General features: G+C 36.2%; 1 protein-coding gene across 2 annotated transcripts in view; it reads right to left on the bottom strand.

Moving 5' to 3' along the window:
* The window catches only part of LOC145674432 (uncharacterized), a 509,074-nt gene extending 486,512 nt beyond the window's left edge, over positions 1–22,562 (bottom strand). For both annotated transcript variants that reach the window (XM_081744485.1, XM_081744486.1), the window contains exon 1: positions 22,283–22,562. In XM_081744485.1, the coding sequence (XP_081600611.1) occupies positions 22,283–22,292 (10 nt within the window). In that variant the 5' untranslated portion in view covers positions 22,293–22,562. The remainder of the gene's footprint in view (positions 1–22,282) is intronic.
* Between the last annotated feature and the right edge of the window lie 2,579 nt (positions 22,563–25,141).

Below are 25,141 nucleotides of genomic sequence, written 5' to 3'. Positions count from 1 at the left end.
ACAAAATGCTTATATTATTGTGAATATATTTGCAGTGTTTTTCGCAAACAAATCAAAGTATTCGAAAATAATAGACCCATGAAAATATTTTAACCCCATAAGGTTGTTAAATTAATCAATCCTAATTCTTCAAAACTATTGTCGTTTCTCCAAGGACATCGCACCCAGTAGTAGTGGTCGACGTATATTGAGCCGAGTCAGCAAAAATTTTTGTGACGTCATAGGTCAAAGGTCAATGACCTTGGCCAGGGGTCAATGACCTAGGGGTACCTAGGACCACCCCCTCTAAATTTTGGCAGAGTACCATGGCCCACCCCCTAAATTTTGGCAGGGGTACATAGGACCACCCCCCTTAAATTTTGGAAATTGCCAAATTTAAAAATTGGGTATGGTAGCCTAGGACCATAGTATGTACCTCTATCAGTATTGGATGTCTATGTCGTTCCCTTTCATGGGTAAAAAATTGCCAAAAATTCAAATTTCGGGGGTTTTTGACCTAATTTATCCCCTTTGATGAGGTATTATTACCCTATATAGTTATATGGGCGTATACAGGGGTCCATTACCTTTCATAACATATGGGTATATTAATGCACCCCTTGAAAAATTTGGGAGGGGTACCTTGACCCACCACTTAAATTTTGGAAATTGACCAATTTAAACATTGGGTATTATAGTACAGGACCCTAATATCTATTATGATAAATTTGGGTGGTCCACCTCATTTCCTTCTAGGGGTACAAAATTGCCAAAAATATAAACGTAAGCAATACGTTATACCACGTGTTTGGCTTTGGCTTAATTTATCCCCTTTGATGAGGTGTTATTACCTTATATGGTTATATGGTCATGTATAGGGGTCCATTCCCTTTCATAAGATATGGGTATATTTGTGCACCCCTTGAAAAATTTGGGAGGGGTACTTTGGCCCACCCCTTAAATTTTGGAAATTGCCAAATCTAAAAATTTGGTATGGTAGCCTAGGACCACAGTATGTACCTCTATTAGTATTGGGTGTCTATGTCGTTCCCTTTCATGGGTAAAAAATTGCCAAAAATTCAAATTTAGGGGTTTTTTGACCTAATTTATACCCTTTGATGAGGTGTTATTACCTTATATAGTTATATGGGCGTATACAGGGGTCCATTACCTATCATAAGACATGGGTATATTAATGCACCCCTTGAAAAATTTGGGAGGGGTACCTTGGCCCACCCCTTAAATTTTGGAAATTGCCCAATTTCAACATTGGGTATTATAGTACAGGACCCTAATATGTATTAGGTTAAATTTGGGCGGTCCACCTCATTCCCTTTTAGGGGTACAAAATTGCCAAAATATAAACGTAAGCAATACGTTATACCACGTGTTTGGTTTTTGGTCGATTTTATTCCCTTTGATGAGGTTCTATTATCTTATATAGTTAAATGGTCATGTATAGGGGTCCATTACCTTTCATAAGATATGGGTATATTTGTGCACTCCTTTAAAAATTTGGGAGGGGTACTTTGGCCCACCCCTTAAATTTTGGAAATTGCCCAATTTAAACATTTGGTATTATAGTACCGGACCCTAACATGTATTATGATAAATTTGGGTGGTCCACCTCGTTCCCTTCTAGGGGTACAAAATTGTCAAAATATAAACGTAAGCAATACGTTGTACCACGTGTTTGGTCTTTTGGCCCAATTTATCCTCTTGGATGAGGTTCTATTACCTTATATGGTTATATGGTTATGTATAGGGGTCTATTCCCTATCATAAGACATAGGTACATTTGTGCACTCCTTTAAAAATTTGGGAGGGGTACTTTGGCCCACCCCTTTAATTTTGGAAATTGCCCCTTTTACATGTTTGGTATTATAGTATAGAACCCTAATATATATTACTATAAATTTGGATGGTTCACCACGTTTCCTTTGATGGGTACGAAATTGCCAAATTTTAGTACAACCACGTGTTTGGTTTTGGCTCAATTTATCCCCTTGGATGAGGTCCTATTACCTTATATGGTAATGTATAGGGGTCCATTCCATATCCCCTTAAATTTTGGAAATTTTCCAATTTAAGCATTCGGTATCATAGTACATGACCTCAACATGTATCATGATAAATTTGGGTGGTCCATCTTGTTCCCTTTCATGGGTAAAAATTGCTAAAATATAAACATAAGCAATATGTTGTACCATGTGTTTGGTTTTTGGCCCAATTTCTTCCCTTTGATGGGGTTCTATTACCTTATATTGTTATATGGTCATGTATATAGGTTCATTTCCTATCATAAGATATGGGTACATTGATGCATCCTTTAAAAATTTGGGGGGGTATCTTGGCTCATCCACTCGGTTTTAGAAATTGTTTAATATAAGCATTTGGTATCATAGTACAGGTCTCCAATATGTACCACTATAAATTTGGATGGTCCACATCGTTCCCTTTTCATAGGTAAAGAACTACCAAAAATCAAATTTCGGAGGTTATTGACCCCTATTTAGCATGTTATATGGGTATGTACAGAGGTTTATTACCTTTATATGTTTATGTTCCCTTTTAAATTTGGGAATTATCAAATAACAAAATTCGGTAAACGTTTTCTAAGCCCCATTGTAGATGTTGATGTTCCTCTTATGGCCAAATATTCAAAATTTAAATGTTATTGACCGGCTTTATTATTGAATAAGTGCAGGATTTATTACTTTTTTCATAAGACACAGGTGTATTTGTGTACCAATCTTAAATTTTGGAAGGGGTACATTTCTTATTGTCGTATCAATAATTGGTAATTGGATAGTATCTCATTCATTGGGTAAATCATTATGATCACGTGATCGGTTATTGACCTATGATGGGATTAGGAGTCCAGGACATTGGTACATTGAAACTTTGTAGGATAATTTGATAATGCGTCATTGGTTTTGATTATTCCCGCCAAATATAAACGTAAGCAAGACGTTGTACCACGTGATTGACCTTGATGAGGTAGTGTACAGGGATTCATTTCCTTTGTTGTGGTACTTCTTAAGTTTGAGTACACACACACTTCTAGAAAACAGTTGGTTCTACTCAGGTAAACAATTGACGGCCATTATTGACCTTATTGAACATATAATGATATGATTAACTCTAAGACTTAGGTATATCAAGAGAAGTATTCTTTAAATTTGGGAATGGTGATAAACAGAATTTTAACATAAGGTGTGAAATTTGAAACAATACATTGAACTTTAGTCACAGCTCATAGTCTAAGATCATTGGTGGTGATTGATTTGAAATCTGATAGCTAACCTTATTGAATCTTATGACTCATAGACGAAAGGCAATACATGCTACAACACTAGCAGAGTTATTGTTAATGCAATTTGATTGGATGATCACTATCTTTCCTGCAATCTGATTGGTTGATCACTATCTTTCGTGCAATCTGATTGGTTGATGATTTTCAAATCTTTGCTGTATTCAGTTTTAAGTTTTGTTTAACATTTAAAAATCTTGGTTTCGTTCAACATTTTGCACTCACTGATAAATATGATCAAAACCGTTTATTTGTTAATCGAATAGTTAAAAACCGGATAAAGTTTGACGGTTAACCGTGAAACGTAAAATTTTTTTAGTTTGAAATTTTTTTTGCCTGAAATTTTTTGTTTGAAACTTTTCGTTTGAAATTTTTGTTTGAAAAAATTTTTGTTTGAAATTTTTTTGTTTGTAAATTTTTGTTTCAAAATTTTTTTGTTTAAAATTTTTTTGTTTGAAATTTTTCGTTTCCAAAATTTTTTTCTGTTTAAAAAATTTTTGTTTGAACAGTTTTGTTTGGAAAATTTTGTTTCAAAATTTTTTTGAAAATTTTTGTTTGAAATTTTTTTTTGAAATTTTTGTTTGACATTTTAAAAGTTTGTGCACTCATTAGTAAAGAACTGGAACTGTTTAGAACTAAAACCTCTGGCAACATTGTGGTGCACGTCAGAACATGATAATGCAACGTCATCAGTTTTGCATCATATATAAGTATCGTTCGAGTTAGTATTCATGATAACGTCATCATGGCTACTTGTCTGCAGTTTCTAAACACGCGTGATGTGATGAAATCATTTACCAAAATTACCGATTTACAACAGAATGTACCTTATAGAATCATAGCTAGCCAAATGATCCCTACAAAGTTTGGATTAAGAATCGTAGTGAAGCTTGAAAATGATAAGAATAGAATTTTACCAGCAAGATATTTACCCATGGAAGCATCAAAACAAGAAGAACTGCTGCGTTTCTTAAATACTGGATCTGTATCTTTATGTTACAAAGGATTCTTGGGTCGAAGTCATCAACTTGAATTTAGTACACAGCCAGATTCGTCAGCCATTGTGATGAAATCATGAATTCAAACGTCAGCCGTAGTTGTATGAATTTGGTTGGTCGGCATGACGTCAGCAACTGTGATGAAATCATGAATCAGCACATTCCTTACCAATGACGTCAGCAATAACTAGAAACCAGCAAATACAGTGTCATCCCACGAAATCATTTGAGCAAGTGCTTTTCAGGAGGAAAGATGTGTACTTCTAACGATAAAGAGTTCATCTTCGCAAGCTATTATCCAATAAATATATTTCAAACAAAACATGTGATGATTGGTATCAGTGCTAAAACATTTGAACCTGTGATTCGATTGGGCAAAGCAGAACAATTTGGTGTACAACTGACCTGTGAAGAATGGCAAATATTATGTTCACGAATCGACCAAATGAACGATTATTTTCATGATGAGCTAAATGTGACCATAGTCAAATCATTAGGCTCAAATCATGAAGTGGTGCTGCGTACAGTCCTCGAAGAGAAGATGGTGCTGTTACGTAAAAAGAGTACATTTCATGTCCCTCGCAATATGGTGTATCTAACACAAACGGAATGGAACAAATTCATCAGCGTATTTCAGTGTGTGAAACATGGAGTGGAAGTGTGCAACAAAACTAGTATATTCCTGAAAAAGTACTATTTTGAAAAATGTGTTATGCATATTGTACAACATGTATCTAGATATTGTGATGGTTGTCAACATCGTTCTTGGGTGCATACCTGTATTGATAAACAGTTTATTTGTGATCAAATGGACATTGAGTTTCCACCAATTGATATTGCATTAGACCTTAAAAGACTTCAATTGGAATTAAAATTATACGCTAAAGACAAACTAGTGCAAGAAGTTCAAAATACATTGTATCGAAAATATCCAGATCATATATCTGGTATGGATGTATGTGGAGTGTAATAAAATGATCCATTTCAATGAATTGTGTTTTTTCATTTCAAGTACAACCCCATGTTCTGACGTGTACTATTGCACCACAATGTTGTCAAAGGTTTTTGCTCTAAACAGTTCAGGTTCTTTACTAATGGGTGCACAAACTTTTAAAAATGTCAAACCAAACTTTGAAACAAAAATTTAGAACAAAAATCTTTGAAACAAAATTTTGAAACGAAAAAAAATTCAAACAAAAAATTTCAAACGAAAAAAATTCAAACAAAATTTTGAAGCGAAAAAAAATTTCAAACAAAATTTTGAAACAAAACTGTTCAAACAAAAAATTTTAAACAAAATTTTGAAACGAAAAAATTTTAAAAAATTTCAAACGAAAAATTTTTAAACAAAAAATTTTGAAACAAAAGTTGTCAAAAAAATGTCAAACAAAATTTTGAAACAAAATATTCAAACGAAAAGTTTCAAACAAAAAGTTTCAAACAAAAAAATTTCAAACTAAAAAAATTTTACGTTTCACGGTTAACCGTCAAACTTTATCCGGTTTTTAACTATTCGATTAACAAATAAACGGTTTTGATCATATTTATCAGTGAGTGCAAAATGTTGAACGAAACCAAGATTTTTAAATGTTAAACAAAACTTAAAACTGAATACAGCAAAGATTTGAAAATCATCAACCAATCAGATTGCACGAAAATTTGGAAACGAAAAATTTTAAACAAAATTTTCGAACAAAAATTTTCAAACAAAAAATTTCAAACGAAAAAAATTTCAAACAAAAATTTCAAACGAAAAAATCTCAAACAAAATTTTGAAACAAAAAAATTTGGAAACGAAAAATTTTCAAACAAAAAATTTCAAGCAAAAAAATTTCAAACTAAAAAAATTTACGTTTCACGGTTAACCGTCAAACTTTATCCGGTTTTTAACTATTCGATTAACAAATAAACGGTTTTGATCATATTTATCAGTGAGTGCAAAATGTTGAACGAAACCAAGATTTTTAAATGTTAAACAAAACTTAAAACTGAATACAGCAAAGATTTGAAAATCATCAACCAATCAGATTGCACGAAAGATAGTGATCAACCAATCAGATTGCAGGAAAGATAGTGATCAACCAATCAAATTGCATTAACAATAACTTTGCCAGTGTTGTAGCATGTATTGCCTTTCGTCTATGAGTCATAAGATTCAATAAGGTTAGCTATCAGATTTCAAATCAATCACCACCAATGATCTTAGACTATGAGCTGTGACTAAAGTTCAATGTATTGTTTCAAATTTCACACCTTATGTTAAAATTCTGTTTATCACCATTCCCAAATTTAAAGAATACTTCTCTTGATATACCTAAGTTTTAGAGTTAATCATATCAATAAGGTCAATAATGTCCGTCAATTGTTTACCTGAGTAGAACCAACTGTTTTCTAGAAGTGTGTGTGTACTCAAACTTAAGAAGTACCACAACAAAGGAAATGAATCCCTGTACACTACCTCATCAAGGTCAATCACGTGGTACAACGTCTTGCTTACGTTTATATTTGGCGGGAATAATCAAAACCAATGACGCATTATCAAATTATCCTACAAAGTTTCAATGTACCAATGTCCTGGACTCCTAATCCCATCATAGGTCAATAACCGATCACGTGATCATAATGATTTACCCAATGAATGAGATACTATCCAGTTACCAATTATTGATACGACAATAAGAAATGTACCCCCTCCCAAAATTTAAGATTGGTACACAAATACACCTGTGTCTTATGAAAAAAGTAATAAATCCTGTACTTATTCAATAATAAAGCCGGTCAATAACCTTTAAATTTTGAATATTTGGCCATAAGAGGAATACCAACGGGTCCTAGAAAACGTTTACCGAATTTTGTTATTCGATAATTCCCAAATTTAAAAGGGAACATAAACATATAAAGGTAATAAACCATATAACGTGCTAAATAGGGGTCAATAACCTCCGAAATTTGATTTTTGGTAGTTCTTTACCTATGAAAAGGGAACGATGTGGACCATCCAAATTTATAGTGGTACATATTGGAGACCTGTACTATGATACCAAATGCTTATATTAAACAATTTCTAAAACCGAGTGGATGTGCCAAGATACCCCTCCCAAATTTTTAAAGGATGCATCAATGTACCCATATCTTATGATAGGAAATGAACCTATATACATGACCATATAACCATATAAGGTAATAAAACCTCATCAAAGGGAAGAAATTGGGCCAAAAACCAAACACATGGTACAACATTTTGCGTATGTTTATATTTTAGCAATTTTGTACCCCTAAAAGAGAACGATGTGGACCACCCAAATTTATCATGATACATGTTGAGTCATGTACTATGATACCGAATCCCCTCCCGGGGTGCATCAATGTACCTATGTCTTATGATAGGGAATGAACACCTATACATTACCATATAAGGTAATAGGACCTCATCCAAAGGAATAAATTAGGTCAAAAACCAAACACGTGGTACAACGTAATGCTTACGTTTATATTTTGTCAATTTTGTACCCCTAAAAGGGAACGAGGTGGACCACCCAAATTTATCAAAATACATATTAGGGTCTTGTACTATAATACCAAATGTTTAAATTGGGCAATTTCCAAAATTTAAGGGGTGGGCCAAAGTACCCCTCCCAAATTTTTAAAGGAGTGCACAAATATACCCATATCTTATGAAAGGTAATGGACCCCTATACATAACCATATAATCATATAAGGTAATAGGACCTCATCCAAGGGGATAAATTGAGCCAAAACAAACACGTGGTTGTACTAAAATTTGACAATTTTGTACCCCTAAAAGGGAACGAGGTGGACCACCCAAATTTATCATAATACATGTTAGGGTCCAGTACTATAATACCAAATATATAAAATGATCAATTTCCAAATTGAAGGGGTGGGCCAAGGTACCCCTCCCGGTGCACAAATGTACCTATGTCTTATGAAAGGGAATGGACCCCTATACATATAACCATATAAGGTAATAACACCTCATCAAAGGGGATAAATTGGGCCAAAAACCAAACACGTGGTACAACATATTGCTTACGTTTATATTTTGACAATTTTGTACCCCTAAAAGGGAACGAGGTGGACCACCCAAATTTATCATAATACATATTAGGGTCCAGTACTATAATACCCAATGTTTAAATTGGTCAATTTCCAAAATTTAAGGGGTGGGCCAAGGTACCCCTCCCAAATTTTTCAAGGGGTGCACAAATGTACCTATGTCTTATGAAAGGGAATGGACCCCTATACATGACCATATAACCATATAAGGTAATAACACCTCATCAAAGGGGATAAATTGGGCCAAAAACCAAACACGTGGTACAACGTATTGCTTACGTTTATATTTTTGACAATTTTGTACCCCTAGAAGGAAATGAGGTGGACCATCCAAATTTATCATAATACATGTTAGGATCCGGTACTATAATACCCAATGTTTAAATTGGTCAATTTCCAAAATTTAAGGGGTGGGCCAAAGTACCCCTCCCGGGGTGCATTAATGTACCCATGTCTTATGAAAGGTAATGGACACCTGTATACGCCCATATAACCATATAAGGTAATAACACCTCATCAAAGGGGATAAATTGAGCCAAAAACCAATCACGTGGTATAACGTATTGCTTACGTTTATATTTTTGGCAATTTTGTACCCCTAGAAGGAAATGAGGTGGACCACCCAAATTTAACCTAATACATATTAGGGTCCTGTACTATAATACCCAATGTTGAAATTGGGCAATTTCCAAAATTGAAGGGGTGGGCCAAGGTACCCCTCCCAAATTTTTAAAGGAGTGCACAAATATACCCATATCTTATGAAAGGTAATGGACCCCTGTATACGCCCATATAACTATATAAGGTAATAACACCTCATCCAAGGGGATAAATTAGGTCAAAAACCTCCGAAATTTGAATTTTTGGCAATTTTTTACCCATGAAAGGGAACGACATAGACACCCAATACTGATAGAGGTACATACTATGGTCCTAGGCTACCATACCCAATTTTTAGATTTGGCAATTTCCAAAATTTAAGGGGGGTGGTCCTATGTACCCCTGCCAAAATTTAGGGGGTGGGCCAAGGTACCCCTGCCAAAATTTAGAGGGGGTGGTCCTAGGTACCCCTAGGTCATTGACCCTGGGCCAAGGTCATTGACCTTTGACCTATGACGTCACAAAAATTTTTGCTGACTCGGCTCAATATACGTCGACCACTACTACTCACCCATCATTTTAGGTCAATGGTGACTGGCAAGGAGAAAGTACTGCGGAAGATGTAGTTAAAACAGGATTTAAAGAAATAAAATCGACCTCTTCTTCCGAGATCCAGGATGCTTCGTGCATTTGAAGTTTGCCAGTGTCAACGATGCAAAGTTCTGTCCCTCGTCAACCACAGATTCGAAGTGGTTGCACACATGAAGGAGCAGTGATATCTCGTTTGTGCACAAGTTTTCGAGCGAGTTTCTTTGGATTTTGGACTTCAGTTTACCACTTTACGAATTATTCTTGTCCTAAATCAGTGTGAGAATGCAAATAAACTCGATTTCTTCAGAAATATTCAAATCCAAAAACAAAATTAAATTAGTACGGCATTAATATCCGACGAATTAGTTTTATATATATATATATACATACATATCTTTTAGTCTGCAAATCGTGGATCATTCCGTCGCGGAAAATATTAGGCCTATTTCACGAAAAAGAGTTTCTTCTGTTTCACATGCGACACTTCTTCGAAGAAAAGAGTGGTTAATGATCCCATACTCAATTTTTCCATACTATTTTACAGTAAACTTTGTTATTTTTAAATGACTGAAGCGAGGTAATCTTATAATGTTTTAAAAGCTGGTCATTGGGAAGGACAGCAAATCATTTGGGAGCCTCACCCCCGTGGCTATACCCCAGTGTGTAGGTGCTACTTTTGCCATAAAATTTTCGTTACTGCTGCTACACATCGTGAATTAGAACTTTAAAATCATTCCGGCGAAACTAAAACTTCCACTTAACATTAAACTCTGACAAATTTGGTTCATCGTTAGTGTTGTACAAAAGCTGTTTTATCAGCCAAACTTTCGGTTGCTGCTGCGGAACTTCAAAATTGTATCAGCGCAAAGTTAGCCCCCTCCCTCTTGTCGCCGAAATTCATAATTTTGCTTCATTATTAGTGCTACGTCAGTGATGTTTTGTACCGTATACTTTCCAATAGTGGTGGCAAACTTCAAAACTTAGAGCAAGTTGAAAATTGCGTCACCATGAAGTTGGCCTGCCACTTGCCGTTAAACAACATCAAATTTGTTCCATCGTTAGTGCTACGTTAGTCATGTTTTCTGCCGCAAACTTTTCATTACTGTTGCTAAACTTCAAAATTACTTCGGCGTAAAGTTGGTCCACCATTTGTCGCCATGCATCGTCAAATTTCCTACATTGTGTGTGTGCTTGTTTTCACCCTAATATATTTCGTTGGTGCTGCTGAACTTAATGAGTAAGAGAAATTTCATAATTGGTCCGGGCAACTTCATGACCCTTCCTGTTTGTCGGTATATTTCACCAAAATTACCCAATCGTTAATGCTAAGTTAGTGCTGTTTTTCGCAGTAAAAATTTTCATTGTCGCTTCTAAACTTCACGGATTAAAGCAACTTTAAAATGACATCAGCGTGTATTTTGTCCACCTTTGATGCCAAATTCACAAATTTGCTTCAGCGTTAGTGCTACGTCAGCGCTGTTTTCTGCAGTAAAAATTTTCGTTAATGTGCCTAGATTTCAAAAAGTAGTTGCATACATTTATCCTAATGCTATTTTTAAGTTGTTCTAATTATTGATATTTAACATTACTGATGAATAATTAGAGGACAAGAAATAGCACTAGCGCAAAATTAACGACACGCCAAATCTGAAATTTGGCAACATTTGGCGGACAGATTTCACGTTGACTCTAGTTTTAACTTGTTTTAATTCTTGAAGTTTTGTAGCTATGACATAAAACAACACTAATGTAATAGCACTAACGACGAAGCAAGTTTGGTGAATTTTGGCGTCAAGTGGCTGGCTGCACGAAGTTGGACACCTCAATATTGAAGTTGCTCTCAATCATGAAATTTAACATATCTGTGTCAAAATAAAGCACTAACGTAGCACGAACGATGAACCAAACTTGGTGAATTTTAGAGAAAAGTGGCGGACCAACTTCACGTTGACGCCATTTTGAAGTTGCTGTAACTCTTGAAGGTTAGCAACAGAAACTAAAATTCTTATTGCAGAAAACAGTACTAATGTACCACTAACGCTGGAACAAACTTAGTGATTGATTGATTTTTTTTTAGTTTAACGTCACTTTCAGCAGCGAGGCTATATGAGACGGGACCTACTGATTAACACGGAATCCGAACCACATGAGCTCCCGCCGGGATTCGAAGCTGGAACAGACTTAGTGAAATTTGGCAACAAGTAGCAGGCTGAGTGAAGTGGGCCGGACTAATTTTGAAGTCGCTTTAACACTAGGAGCATCATAGTCTTGCTTATACTGGAAGCATCAAAGGGGTCATTTTGACATCTAATTAAAAATACACACATTAAACAGTACTACTCTTTACTTCTTGTATACTTTTCGTGTTATTTTTGGTGTTATTGTTGGGTTTTTATTATTTATAAATTCAAATATCGTTATTTTCTTTCTTTATTTTACATATGTTATTGTTCTTAGTGAATAGTTTTAATATTTTAAGTTTTGTAATCTATAAAGTACTTAAAATGAAGTTACATAATATAGCAAATATAATTAACACTACTTATTGTTTCTGTAAAATTTCATAGTTTCCCTTCAAACATCATGAACAATAGGAATTACCGGTAAAATAAAATATAATAACATAATGAATTAGAACATGAACTTCTTTACAAGTAGGCATGTTTTATAATGTTCACATCTACATGCCTACTCACCACATTTTGAACAAACAAAGTACTTTTTGGTGATCTTTGTACAGGAGTCACAGCCGTGTCTATTACAGTGAAAACATTGAACTTGTGTCTTGCTTTCATTGCACTCAGCAACTTGACATCTCTTCCGCTTGGTTGTTTGAAGCAATCCGGGTACACACTGTTCGATACAATTACCGTCTTCATTTAGTGTCTTCACTTCCGAATCCAGTTCCTCTCGTAATGCCAAAATAAATTGATGACCAGTGTGTTTCTCCTCGTTACCAGCATGTAGAGGACGAAAGCATTTATAGCTGCCAAATCAAGGATGTTATAGAAAATATGTACTGGCTATTTTCTACTCGATGCTTTCACGGAGTACTTTCGTGGTATCTGGTCGATTACATCAACTCCAACCTTTTGCTTATTGTACAATAAAATTGTTTCAGGCTTTTTCTTCTTATGGCTGATATCGATGTCAACATAAGAGTGAAGGCTACTCAAAAGAAGGACATTTTTGTTCCTCTTACAATGATAGACCGTAAGCGTGATATCATCTTCACTCTTCAGTACAGTTGTACTATATAGACCCTTTCCCTCGATTTTTTTTTTTACTGAATGTGGAACTTCTCTCCTGTTGTTACGGATAGTTCCTACCAAACTGATATTATTTTTCTTGAGATCACGACCGAGGCGTAGGGATGTGAAAAAGTTGTCACATGCGACATTCAATCCGGACTCTGCGAAAGGTCACACAAGCTTTTGTAGAACAAATTCACCAAGCTGTGTGTTTGCTGGTCGTTCGTCATCCTTTCCTGAATATGGGAAGCCATTTATTATGTATTTGTGTTCGACTTCCACTAGCATCCATATTTTTATTCCATATTTGTCTGGTTTGTTGCCCATGAACTGTATGAATTTGCACCGCGTCTTCATTGGAAATAGTTGTTCATCAACCGTACAATAAGGTCCTTGATTGTAGCACTTTTGAGAGTTTTCAATAAAAGCTTTGCAAACCATGGAAATAATCAAAAGTTGTCAGATTGATACTTTTCCATCCTAGTACCTTTGTATCAAATCTCAGAAACCGCATGATTTCTCTAAATCTTCTTATTGACATTGTATCACTGAAAACTCGCGGTCCCCATTTCTTTGACCAAAGGCTCTTTATGACAATCCCTTTCATTCCTAAAGCACCGCGAAGACATAACAACCCTATGAAGGCATCTAACTCTTGAAGTGAAACTGACCAAGTTGGGTCCTTCAAAACTCTTTGAGCTTCGACTTCCGTAAACTTCTTTATATATCGAAGAACAGGTTCATCTATTATAAGTCTGAAAGAACTAAATAGTGTGGCGTTGTGTGGGGTTGTGTGCACTAGTCTGTGTCGTCGATATGCCGAAAAGCATATGGGGTTGGACCAGGAGTTTTACGTAACACGTTATGATGTCTAGCTCTTACGCGAACACTTGCACAGGTTTGTTCGACCCAACCTATCTGATCTCTGAATAATTCAAAATTTTCAGCATCCGTCTCATCTCCGATGCTTCCACTGTCACTAAATGCTTCATAATTCGCAGAAGCACTTTCACCATCTGACAATTCATCAATGCTGATATCACCAATGTATTCATCGTCACTTCTATCACTATAGTCACCACCAGAGTCGATTCCATCAATAGCCTGTACTTCCTGTAGCATTTCTTCCGACGAAAGTTTTTTCTCAGCACTCATCATGCACCAAACTAACAGCAACCACTTAGAACTCACATATAGTGAATTATATCAACCACAAAAGTAATACTAATTAGTACGTTAAAAAAAATATGTATCAAAATGTTTGCAATTGTCATAAATCCGCATTGTAGGCATGAGGGTCAAAATGACCCCTGTGAGGCTTCTAGGTAAAATGTAAAAAAAATTGGTATATATAAATATTCTTAAGTGCCAAAATGTAATTAAGTTAGAATATTGGTAGAGTGAAAAAAAGTCGTGACATATGGTGGCCACATTTTCATAACTTTAGAAATTATAACCAATTAATCATTCATACGAGTCAAAATGACCCCTCTGATGCTTCTAGTGTTAATATATGAAGTTCAGCAGCACAAACAAAAACGTTTACGGCAAAAATAGCATTAACGTGGCACTAGGGATGGATAAAATTTGATGAATTTTGGCGAGAAGTGGCGAACCGACTTCACAAGTCTAACGATTTACAATTCTGATTCTACCTCAGCCGGGAAAGGACAAGAAGAACCACACGCAAACTACGATATTTCCAGAAAGGTTTTCGAAAACATCCTGGACTTTGATCTGGATGCAACATCACGTCGTAACCGTTTAAGACTGCTGTAACAGATCCATTATTTTTAATCATAAGTTATTTTCCGATACAGGAAACTTTTTTCGGAGTTTTCTTACGCTCAGAAAACAGAATACCTGCAGATGACGAAATCTTGCGGCAACCAAAAAAGTAACTTTCTAAAATTACAGATTGCATTGAGCCATTGAACGACAGGGGCATTGTTTCCGTAACACGTCTTCAATGGCACGGATTTGTTAAAGCAGATCCGCTTTCACAATGTTTCTGATGAACTCGATGCCGAAGGAGCTCGTCTTACAATACTGCATCACCGGGACGAAATTTGACAAATTATCGACGAATCGCCATTTCTGGCCCAAATCTAGTGTTATTTTTATGAGCTCACTGTACGAAGAAAATTCAATCGTAATTGTGTATTCTCCATGTAACACCTAAATAGGACTCTATTAAACAGCTCACTGCCACTTGATTGCCTAGGAATAGCAGACCTTTTGCTTCACGCATACAGATTTCGTGACACTAGTCATTCGCTGTATTGTGTTCATTCATAACGCTGCATGAAACATGGGTCAATCGCTTCACATTTAAGGTGAAAAAACAGTCAAAACAATGGACTTAAAAGGAAGAATCTGCTCCAAAGAAGGCAAAGACAGTTTCATCTGCTGGCAAAGTCATGCCGTCAGTTAGTTGGGATTAGCGCGGGATACGTTTTGTTAACTATCCTTTTAAAAAAATCAATGGCGAGTACAATGTAAACTTACTGCAGCGTTTGAGTGATGAAATAAAAAAAAACCGTCCGCATTCGGTGAAAATTTTGAGTCATGCAGACAATGCACCAGTTGACACTCCACTATCGTAAAGGCCAAAATCAATAAATTAAATTTCGAATTGGTTTCTTACTCACCCTATTCGCCAGACTTAGACCCCTTGGATTATTTTCTGTTTTTATATGCAAAAATGGCTCGACGGTAAAAGATTAGCGAACTCTGAAAAAGTGGCGTCTGCGGTAAATGGCTATTTTGAGAAGCTTGACGGTTCACACCAAGGCCGTGCCGTGGAAAATCAGCGCCCGGGGCGAGAGTATACGACGGCGCCCCGATACATATATTCCAAGCAATTTTTCGTATCTTTTTTCCTTTTTTCTCCCGAATTTTTCGCCTCTTACTTCGGCGCCAGGGGCCGTCGCCCCTTCCCCCCACGGCCCGGCCCTGGTTCACACTATAAACAGAGGATCGAAACTTTTGAATATCATTGGGAAAAGCGTATCGAGCTAAAGAGAGACTTTGTTGAGAAATCAAAATACTTTTTAGATTTTCTTTTTGTTTCTTCTTTGCTAGGTCGAGTATTTTGGGACTTTTCTCGTATACGCAAAGATTTATACCCACAGATTCACTTTCTCGTGATTGATCCTTCATCAAACAGAATCATGATGCAACTTTGTTCGTAAACTGGAATGTTTGTATGGTAAGATGTACGGAAAAGTGGTATAGAAGAGGGTAGTCTGGTACAAACTGGATACCCCTCTTTGAGGTGAATAAACGCTCTTTTCCCCTGGCTCGTTATATGGATAAACTATGTGCTTCTGCTGGAGGAGAAATTACAAAGCAATCGCCTGTCATTGGTTATGTTGTATCGTTAATTCTTGTATTTCTGTGCATTTGCATTGAGATTTTTTCCAGTTAGATTTTTAAGATTCCTCCAACCTCTGCTGCAGAAAATGAAATGAAATCTTTCATTTTAACGTCCCACGTTTATACCCTTTAGGCTAAGGGAGAAGGATGATTAAGGTAATGAGACAATGAGAAACTTGTCAGTCTTTTTCGATACTGAGTTTTGAAAGGATACTGGTTTGACAATAAAATTTAGGTTCCTTTTATTACTTTTTTATGATGTAATTTGAATCTGCGCCATTTTTGAAATCGGAAAGTCACATAGGCCTTCTTATTTGTTGAAATGACGCCAGAGGTTCTGAAAAAGGAATTTCAGAATAAGTGGGGAAGCTTGCCTTTCGACTGGACCGACAGTATTGACAAATATTCCTGTTGTAATTCATTACTGGTTCAGTCGGAACTAGACAATCGTTGTTGGAAGATTGTAGTCGTGGTGTGTGTTGTGCTCTCTTAACCAAACCAACTTGGTTAAAGGTTGAAATTTTAACCACTTGGCATTCTCTAACCACAGCTCTTTTTAGTGGGCCTCAGCTGCTTAGTGTTGCTACGAGACGAGACAACCATGAAGTCTCGTCTCGTGGGTACACTAAGCAGCTGAGGCCCACTAAAAAGAGCTAAGTCTCGTCTCGTGGAAACACTAATACTTGTCCTCTCCTTTCGAATGTTGTGTTTATATGCCACACTCGCTATCTACATAAAGATCATCTGGATGTCAGAGCCGTCTGTAAAGGGTTAAAAGTACTATATCGTTACCCATTTTTTTTTAAATGTACGTCGAGTTAAACTTGAATAAGTTGCCAGAGAAATCTTATACTACTGCACACAGATAATCTACTAACCAGTCACAGAACATGGTAAGTTAGTGAGGTGCACCGCACTTTATTAAATCAATCTTTGGCGTTTTATACGTTTAAGCTCTTAAATTTAACTTTTCTAACAGATATTTATTATAACTTACTTATGACCCACAGAGATTTCAAGAAAATCTAAGACTTTTACGATGACGCCTCTAGTACCCTTCTAATTGTCACAGAGACAAGAACCATACCTTATTGTCAAGCTTATGTAACACAGATTCCAACGAGCTAACTTTTGTGCCAGCGTGACTAACCCGTAGAAGAAAAACTTTCTTTTTTAAAATAGCATTTTTTTTTTGTTTTTGGAAATTTGTGAGTGGCTGGCAGCACTATTACTTGTCGTACATAGAAAAAATATTTTCTCGTGAACTCCAGACATTGGATAAAAACATGTAAAAAAAATGAAGGGCGAAAGTTCAATACCAAAAATATTCCGAACGTGTTTTCCACGAGAATCATCCTGTAGAAATATTTTGGTCTACCCTGACGTTGGCTGCCCTAGCGACGCCCCTGATCGTCACAGAGGTATAAGTCATACCTCGGTGTAAAGTGTATGGGACGCATATTCCAACGAGGTAGCGTTTGTTTCCCCTGTGCCCGACCCAGAAAAGAAGAAAATTGGAAAAGATAACCATGGCAACACTGACATTTGCCGTACGCAAGAAAAAAGTCATCACATATACACAGAGTATCACTAGTTAGTATGATCATTTATCTTTATTGATACCACTTTTTATGCTTGTAGCTCCTTTGGGGGAGAGAGTAACAAAGGCGCCCATTTCTCTGTAAATTTGGGGGGGGAGGACATTCAGATACAGAGGGTATATATATATATATATATATATATATATATATATATATATATATATATACATATATATGTATGTATGTATATATGAGAATTTTAAGACAAATTACATTCAAATTATGCCAAATATTGTATATTCATAAATACAATAGGGGGCCCGAGCCACCCAGGATCGGCGCCCTTGGAGAGTAACCCCAAATGCTGAGGGAAGGGGGAACTAAAACATCCAAATTTCCCCCTATACTTTTGCCCCGCCACTTTATGTAAATATAAATTGCACACCATTGGAATGTTTCATCCTTCCTGTAGAGATAGACACGTAAATCATCTCTCTAGGTTAATTAGGAACCGAACTACGGAGGTTTAAACAGTTGGCTCAGCTCTTGAGCCGTCTGCTCTGTTAAGCAATCATTTTTTGATCATAGTGGTTATTTATAAGGGCCCTGTATTAAGTCTTCTACCAAGAAAGAAAGAAAAATCATACTTTGTTACAAGAGTAACTTGTGTATTTTTTCCTTCAATGGTTTGCTACATTGTAGATTTCCCATGACACTGCGAAATCATTACTCGGAATGTCGACAGTTTTTTTTTAAACCGAATATCACATGAATAATTTCATAAAAGATATATAGATTTGGATGTGTGTTACAAGTGAGATCCATTATATATATATATATATATATATATATATATATATATATATATATATATATATATATATATGTGTGTGTGTGTGTGTGTGTGTGTGTTTTCTCCTGTGTATTGTTAAAGCACAGCATTAATATGATTTTGGTTAGGCTTTTTTTATAATGAATTTTGTGGTCCAGAACTGGTAGTGAGGGACGAAAAAGTTAGGCACTAGGCACAACCGTCGCGGTTATTTACATAAGCACTGTCGTTGTTTTTTCTTTCTTTCTTTTTTTTGTAGCTATTATGTTTTTGTTTTTAAATGTATAATGATTACATTTCCATCAGCATTTTAAGTACTGATTTACATTTCGTGTCCAAATGCAGTTATAGGCTATTGATCAGTTTTTTTTTCTGTCGTGGTGGTTTCAGATACTCTCTACCAACACAGAGGGATGAACTATCTAGGGCATCTAGGGAAATTGTAAGGGAGTACAGGGGAGTGGTATGTAAAAACAAACAAAAATATCTAGTGTGATGACGGATATTGGTTTTACTGACAAATCGGATGAGCGTGGAAAATTGCATTTGTAACAAAAAAATATATATATTGCACTTGCAAATATTGACGTGATATTATTAGGAAGTCATTCGAAACTGTTTCTCTAATGAAACAGAACAAAGAGATTATTTCAATTGAGTAAAGAAGAGTGACGTAATTTAAAATATTAAGAGAGAAATTCATTGAACAAAATCCTAATACTGTATATGATAATTTCTACTTTGTTAACTTTTGTACTGGGAGCAGTGAGACATATTGGGAAACTTGTTTTACGATTTAATACGAGAGCCGCTGTAAATGTTTCTATAGACTAGTACTTAAAGTAGCACTAGTGTTCTGTCATTGCAAAATTATGAAGAATAAGCCTTTCCACGTTCCATTTATCTTTGCTGGGGGACCTGGGTTCCATTCCTGGCGGGAGCTCATGTGGTTCGGATTCCACGTTAAGCTATAGGTCCAAGTCTTATACAGCCTCGTTGCTGAAAGGGACGCTAAACTGAAAATCAATCTATCTATGATTATCTATCTTTCAGACACTTATCTATGATTGTTTAAACTGATTCGTTTACTATTCACAGCAGTTTGAAGAAGTAGTTGTGTGTAAATAATAATAATAAAAAAAAATCTCGTGAATACTTTCAGGCAATGATATCTTATGATTTTAAGTATATAGTTTAACACCTAAACAGTGCACCAAGCTACTTTTCTTTTTTTTTTGGGAGGGGGAATAAAACACCGCAAGGTTGTAGAACAGAGCTTCCCTCCAGGTCTACGACCCAGAGGACAAGCTAGGTGAATTACGACAAAGGAAATTATTTCAAACTATTAAAAAACCAATATACCACTTGCATATAAACGGATTTCTTCCAATAATCTAGATTATAAAATAACAGTGGGAATAGAACCTTCCAACTATACTACTACAAAACCTGAAAGTTTTGCTCGGTGATGCTCTTGCCCCACCCTCAAGCAAAATCTGAAATGACGCTCCTGGCAATGGGGTAGAATATTACTTAATTTTCATATAATAATGCTGAAATTTAATCCACGGAATTATTCTTGCTCAGAATTCTGTAAATTTAGTATACAGTCCAGTGGTGCCCACCACCTCTCATGTCCATGACGCAGCCCCCCTCAATTGTCTATCCGTAGGTGTTCTTCCATGAAAAAAAAATATTTTCGATTAATTTTTACAACCCCTCAAACATATTTATCTAGATTTTTAACCCCCCCCAAATATTTCAATGACGCAGTTTGTGGGCACCCCTGTATAGTCTAAATTACTATTATCTTGGAAATTCAATAAATTCTTTTTTCGATTTAAATGAGAACAGCTATTAAAAAGCTAGGGTTCACTCGAGCAAAAAGTTCTACCAAATAGAAAATTTATACGTAAAATACGATGTGAAACATTTTTTTGTGAAGGAATGAGAGTGTGAATATAAGTAATTGCAGTCAGTGCACAGCATATTTTAATGAAGTTTAAATGATAGTGAATGTACTCTTTGAGCAAGTGTACTCTTCCGCTATCCTCGTTCACGCGTATAGCCCTGTCGCTGTGCGCCTGCTCCCTACGAACACGCATGCCCGCTGCCGCTCGCCCCTCCACTGCTGCGACCCTGTCATATTTCGGTCAGACAGCATTCGTGCGGTGCAGTTTTACTATTCGGATCCACAGATTGTAAGATGTACGGCAAATTTTGGGGAAACCTTTGATTTGCCCATTTTATGTCGAGAACAAAACCTAACGAACCACTGCGGGGCTTGTAACCCGTTCCTACTCCTACTGCTACCCCTACACCTACTACTATTACTACTTATACTATGGATCCGTATAGGAAAACTGCATGAATTTATACTTTGACTCCAACTGTGACTTCAACCGATTCATGTGATCCGGTTCCCGGGGCAGTTTAGAAATCATTCCTAAACTGCTCCCGGAACCGGATCACATGAATCGATTACAATTACTAACACAGTGAAAGTAATGTACGATGTTAAGAATTATACTATAAGTACAAGGGCCACAATGTTACTATACGAAGTTAAGAATTATACTATAAGTACAAGGGCCACATAGTTACTAAACATCAATTCAGGTGAAGCGGTGACTATGAATTTTGAGATCTAAATGGGGGGCTACCGCCTCCCAAACCCCCCGCTCAAGTACCATAAAAACATCCAAAATAATAATAAATAATCACACCACTACTATAAAGCTAAGATAAGAAGGAAAAAATTTAAAAAAAAAACACTCGTCTCTAATCATAAATCAGTGCATGACAAAGGAAAAAAAATATATCTCAACAAGACAATAGGACAAGCAGCAGCAAACCAAATACTTTACCTAATACTCAAATGCAAAACAAATCAAGAATAAAAATAATATGAATTAAAAAAAGAAAACACTCACCATTTCGCCATAGAACAACACTCATGAATAATGAACTCATAACTGCTGATTCCACACACGAAAAAATAAGATACCAAGAACACATGCGCAATACTCAACATTACTGAAAAATGTTCCTTTCCGCACACAAGTCGTTTTATTAAACCGAGCACACTTGCTATTATTACAAACAAGAAAAACCAATAAACGTCCACTTTTACCATACGTCGAAAATATCTTCAGCTTTAGACCACAACCATGATAGGTTTTCTCTAACTCAATTCAACCAATTCAATGACGCGCTTCCCGCATGCCACAAACAGCAGTACACACATACATGCACACAGAACATGTGACATCACACTAACACACTACCATATGACTACACAGACACCTAGTGGGAAAAATATGAACTAAGACGTCACACCAAAGGCACGAACAGTTCCAACAAGTGACTCACGCACAAACACTTGCAGGAAGTGACTGAACCTATAAGAACCGATTAAAGTCACAGTTGGAGTCAAAGTAAAGACTTGCCCCATACTGTATTTACTTTGAGCTACCTGAAGTCAATCTGCAAGTAGTAATGAAGCTCCTCATTTAGTGCATGCTCTCCTAAAAGAAATACAAAGCTCTAACCTAACCTGCATGTATAAGAAATATGTCAAAATTTGGTAAAATAGTCTACTTGAGTAATGCCAAAAGTAACTTTATATAAGCGTTGAAAATGACACAAATATAGTTCTTTAACAAGTTTTGAATAATTGAATTTTGGTTGCATAATATCATAGGAAACATCACTGGACTTACCGAACTCCATTTAAACATTCAACATTTAGAAAGATAATCTCCATGATAAACTTCTTAATAGCCGCATTACAAATACCACTCGATGCACAAAAATACAAATATACTTCACAGTTCCCTAGTTTCCAAAGAATATAACACAAGTCCAATTGTTTACATTTCTCTTAATAGCCATATTAGACGATTTTGGTTAACTCGTCGATTATACACTCAACCTAGTTGTTACAAGCTTCTAACATTGTTTTTACGAGCTTCAGTATGAGCAGTACCATTCGTATTACGCTCAGCTCACGGCGTAGTTCTCAAAATTAACACCTGGCGGCGCTGATAACCAATTCATTCAAAATAATCTTTCAAGTTAGTTTCAGCTCTCGTTTTTTAGAAACAAGTTAAGACATGTAACACATTGCATGGGACAAAATTTGGATCTCGTCATATGAACCCGAAACAAAACAGCAACACACTGTTTCAGAATTTCAAAGTAAGACGAAACCAAGAAACTTGTTCGTTCGAAGAGTATTGCCAAGCAAATGATTTTCTTAATTCGATTACACCGGAGATGTGACAACCATAATTTTAAAATATCAAAGGACTGTAAATTGAGTGATAGACAATTTATTTCCTAGAGGCCAACAATGTACTGCGTAAAACAAAATCCAAATTGTGACATAATTCTTTACCACCACAATATACACCAGCTTCCATATATGCAAAACATATATGGCCTTATGCAGAGTCGTTTTGACGTATAATTAGCGTCATACTAAATGACTGACTACTGCAGGCAACTATATTAGTCGAACGCTTTAGTATTGCTCTAATCAAGCGTCAAAATGACTCTGCATAAGGCCCATAGGGTAAGCTTTCCTGTAATTGGCACTGCCCAGTTATTTGGCATTTCAAAGAATAGTATCAAAAATTAAGATATATACTAAACTGACAACATTGGTTTGGTTCCCTCCCTTTAGCCTGGTCTTCAGTTGTTGCTATTTGCAAGTGGCGTCAAATACGCTGGACATTTGTTTTGAAATAATTGCGTGTATTCGGAAAGCTTTTTTGATTTTCAACATTTCTGCCCAATTCTAAGCAGGTAGGTTAAGAAATGCACTTTCATTATTCTGTTGTTATTTACTGTTGTAATAAAAGTATAATACATGATTGTCTTTCAACGGTTAGTTATACCTTTAAAGAAGTGGATTACTTCTTCTTGCCAGCAATGGTCAGATCGTTTCATGTTTTCAGGGGGTGCCAATAATTGGTATTGCTAATATATTTAATGTCCATTTACTTGGCACAGGGGCCAATAACTGGCATTTTTATATAAATATATTTTTCATATTTTAACACTACCATTGTTCTATTTAACGCATAAGAATTAAAATGCTAGCACTCTTACTTTGATAGCTTTATTTCTACCAGTTGTTGGCACCAGTGCCAAGTACCGGCATTCAGAGTGCCAATTATTGGTACAAACTTTCGGTGCACTTATAGTACCTATTTTAACTATTGATCTTCGTTGTCTTAGTAGACCAGGAGAAGTTTAAAGTCAGTGTTAGAACTTTTATGCGTAGGTCTACGCTTCATTTTGGCTTTTTTAAAAGTCGTTACTCGATAATGTATGAAGAAAGAAGGGTAGAGCAAGATTTCGTGGTTATTGGAATATAGTCTAAAATGTTGATGTTGTCAAGAAGGTGTTTCCAGGGCCGGTGTAGAATTTATCTTTATCAAGTGTCTCATGTTTACAAACCGTAATCTAAAAGAGTCAGTGACACTGAATGTTGAAAATTTCTGTAGTTGCACGGATGGAAAGGACAGTTGTAACATTAGATAAACATAGGCGAACATTTTAAGCACTGACATTCTTGTAGTTCAGTCTTTCCTCGTTACTCCAGAAGTCCAACGCCTTCATTTCTGCAACGCGCAATTTCTGCTCTTCTCTTTTTCTTCATCGTTTACCACTGAATTTTCTGGATCACACAAAATGGCTGGCTGGTTGTATTACTGTTTTTTCTTTGAGGAACAGTGGTAACCTGGGATCACATAATGCTTCTAGCGCTTCTCTACACTTTGTATAGTCGACTGCTTACGCCTGCTCAATTCCTTAATTTTTCTGTGATACATGTAGGTTCTATTTAGAAATCCTCTCTCCATCGCCCAATCGAATTTTAATAGTTCCACTTTCGCCTCCAGCTCTACTACTACTGCTGCTAGTATTACTATACCTACTATTATTACCGCTATTTCTACAGTAAGTAAGGCCACAATTGCTACTACTAGTACTATTACATCTACTTCTAGTACTATTACAGCTAGTACGCATATTAAAATAGCCCTATTTTGCGTTTATATATATATATATATATATATATATATATATATATATATATATATATATATACAGATGATGATCAGAAAAATGGAACACCTGAACGAAATTGCAACTTACCAGATTAATATGGTGTCAGGCCACCTTTCGCCTTCAGAACAGCCTTGATGCGACGTGGGATGGAGGCATAGAGGTCGTGAATGGTAGCAAGTGGAATTTTGCACCATTCCTCGTGCAGGGCATCGGCCAGTTCTGTGAGAGAGGATGGAGGTGGCCGGAGTCATGTTTCCAAGACGGACCACAGATGTTCAATTATGTTGAGATCTGGGAATTGGGCAGGCTAGGGGAGGTGTTGAACTTCATCCCGGTGTTCCTCAAACCACACTTCAACAACGCCAGCTGTGTGAATGGGTGCATTATCATCCTGGAAGATGGCGTCGTTGTCCGGGAACAACATCCGGACCATAGGATGCAAGTGGTCTCCTAAAATTGCGACATAATAGTTGGCAGTGATTCGTCCGCTAAGTGTGACCACA

Source organism: Thermobia domestica, chromosome 17, assembly GCF_964235325.1.
Source record: "Thermobia domestica chromosome 17, izTheDome1.hap1.1, whole genome shotgun sequence".
NCBI classification, from domain to species: Eukaryota; Metazoa; Arthropoda; class Insecta; order Zygentoma; family Lepismatidae; genus Thermobia; species Thermobia domestica.
Note: the sequence above shows the minus strand (reverse complement) of the source record. Positions and strands in the feature narration are given on the sequence as shown.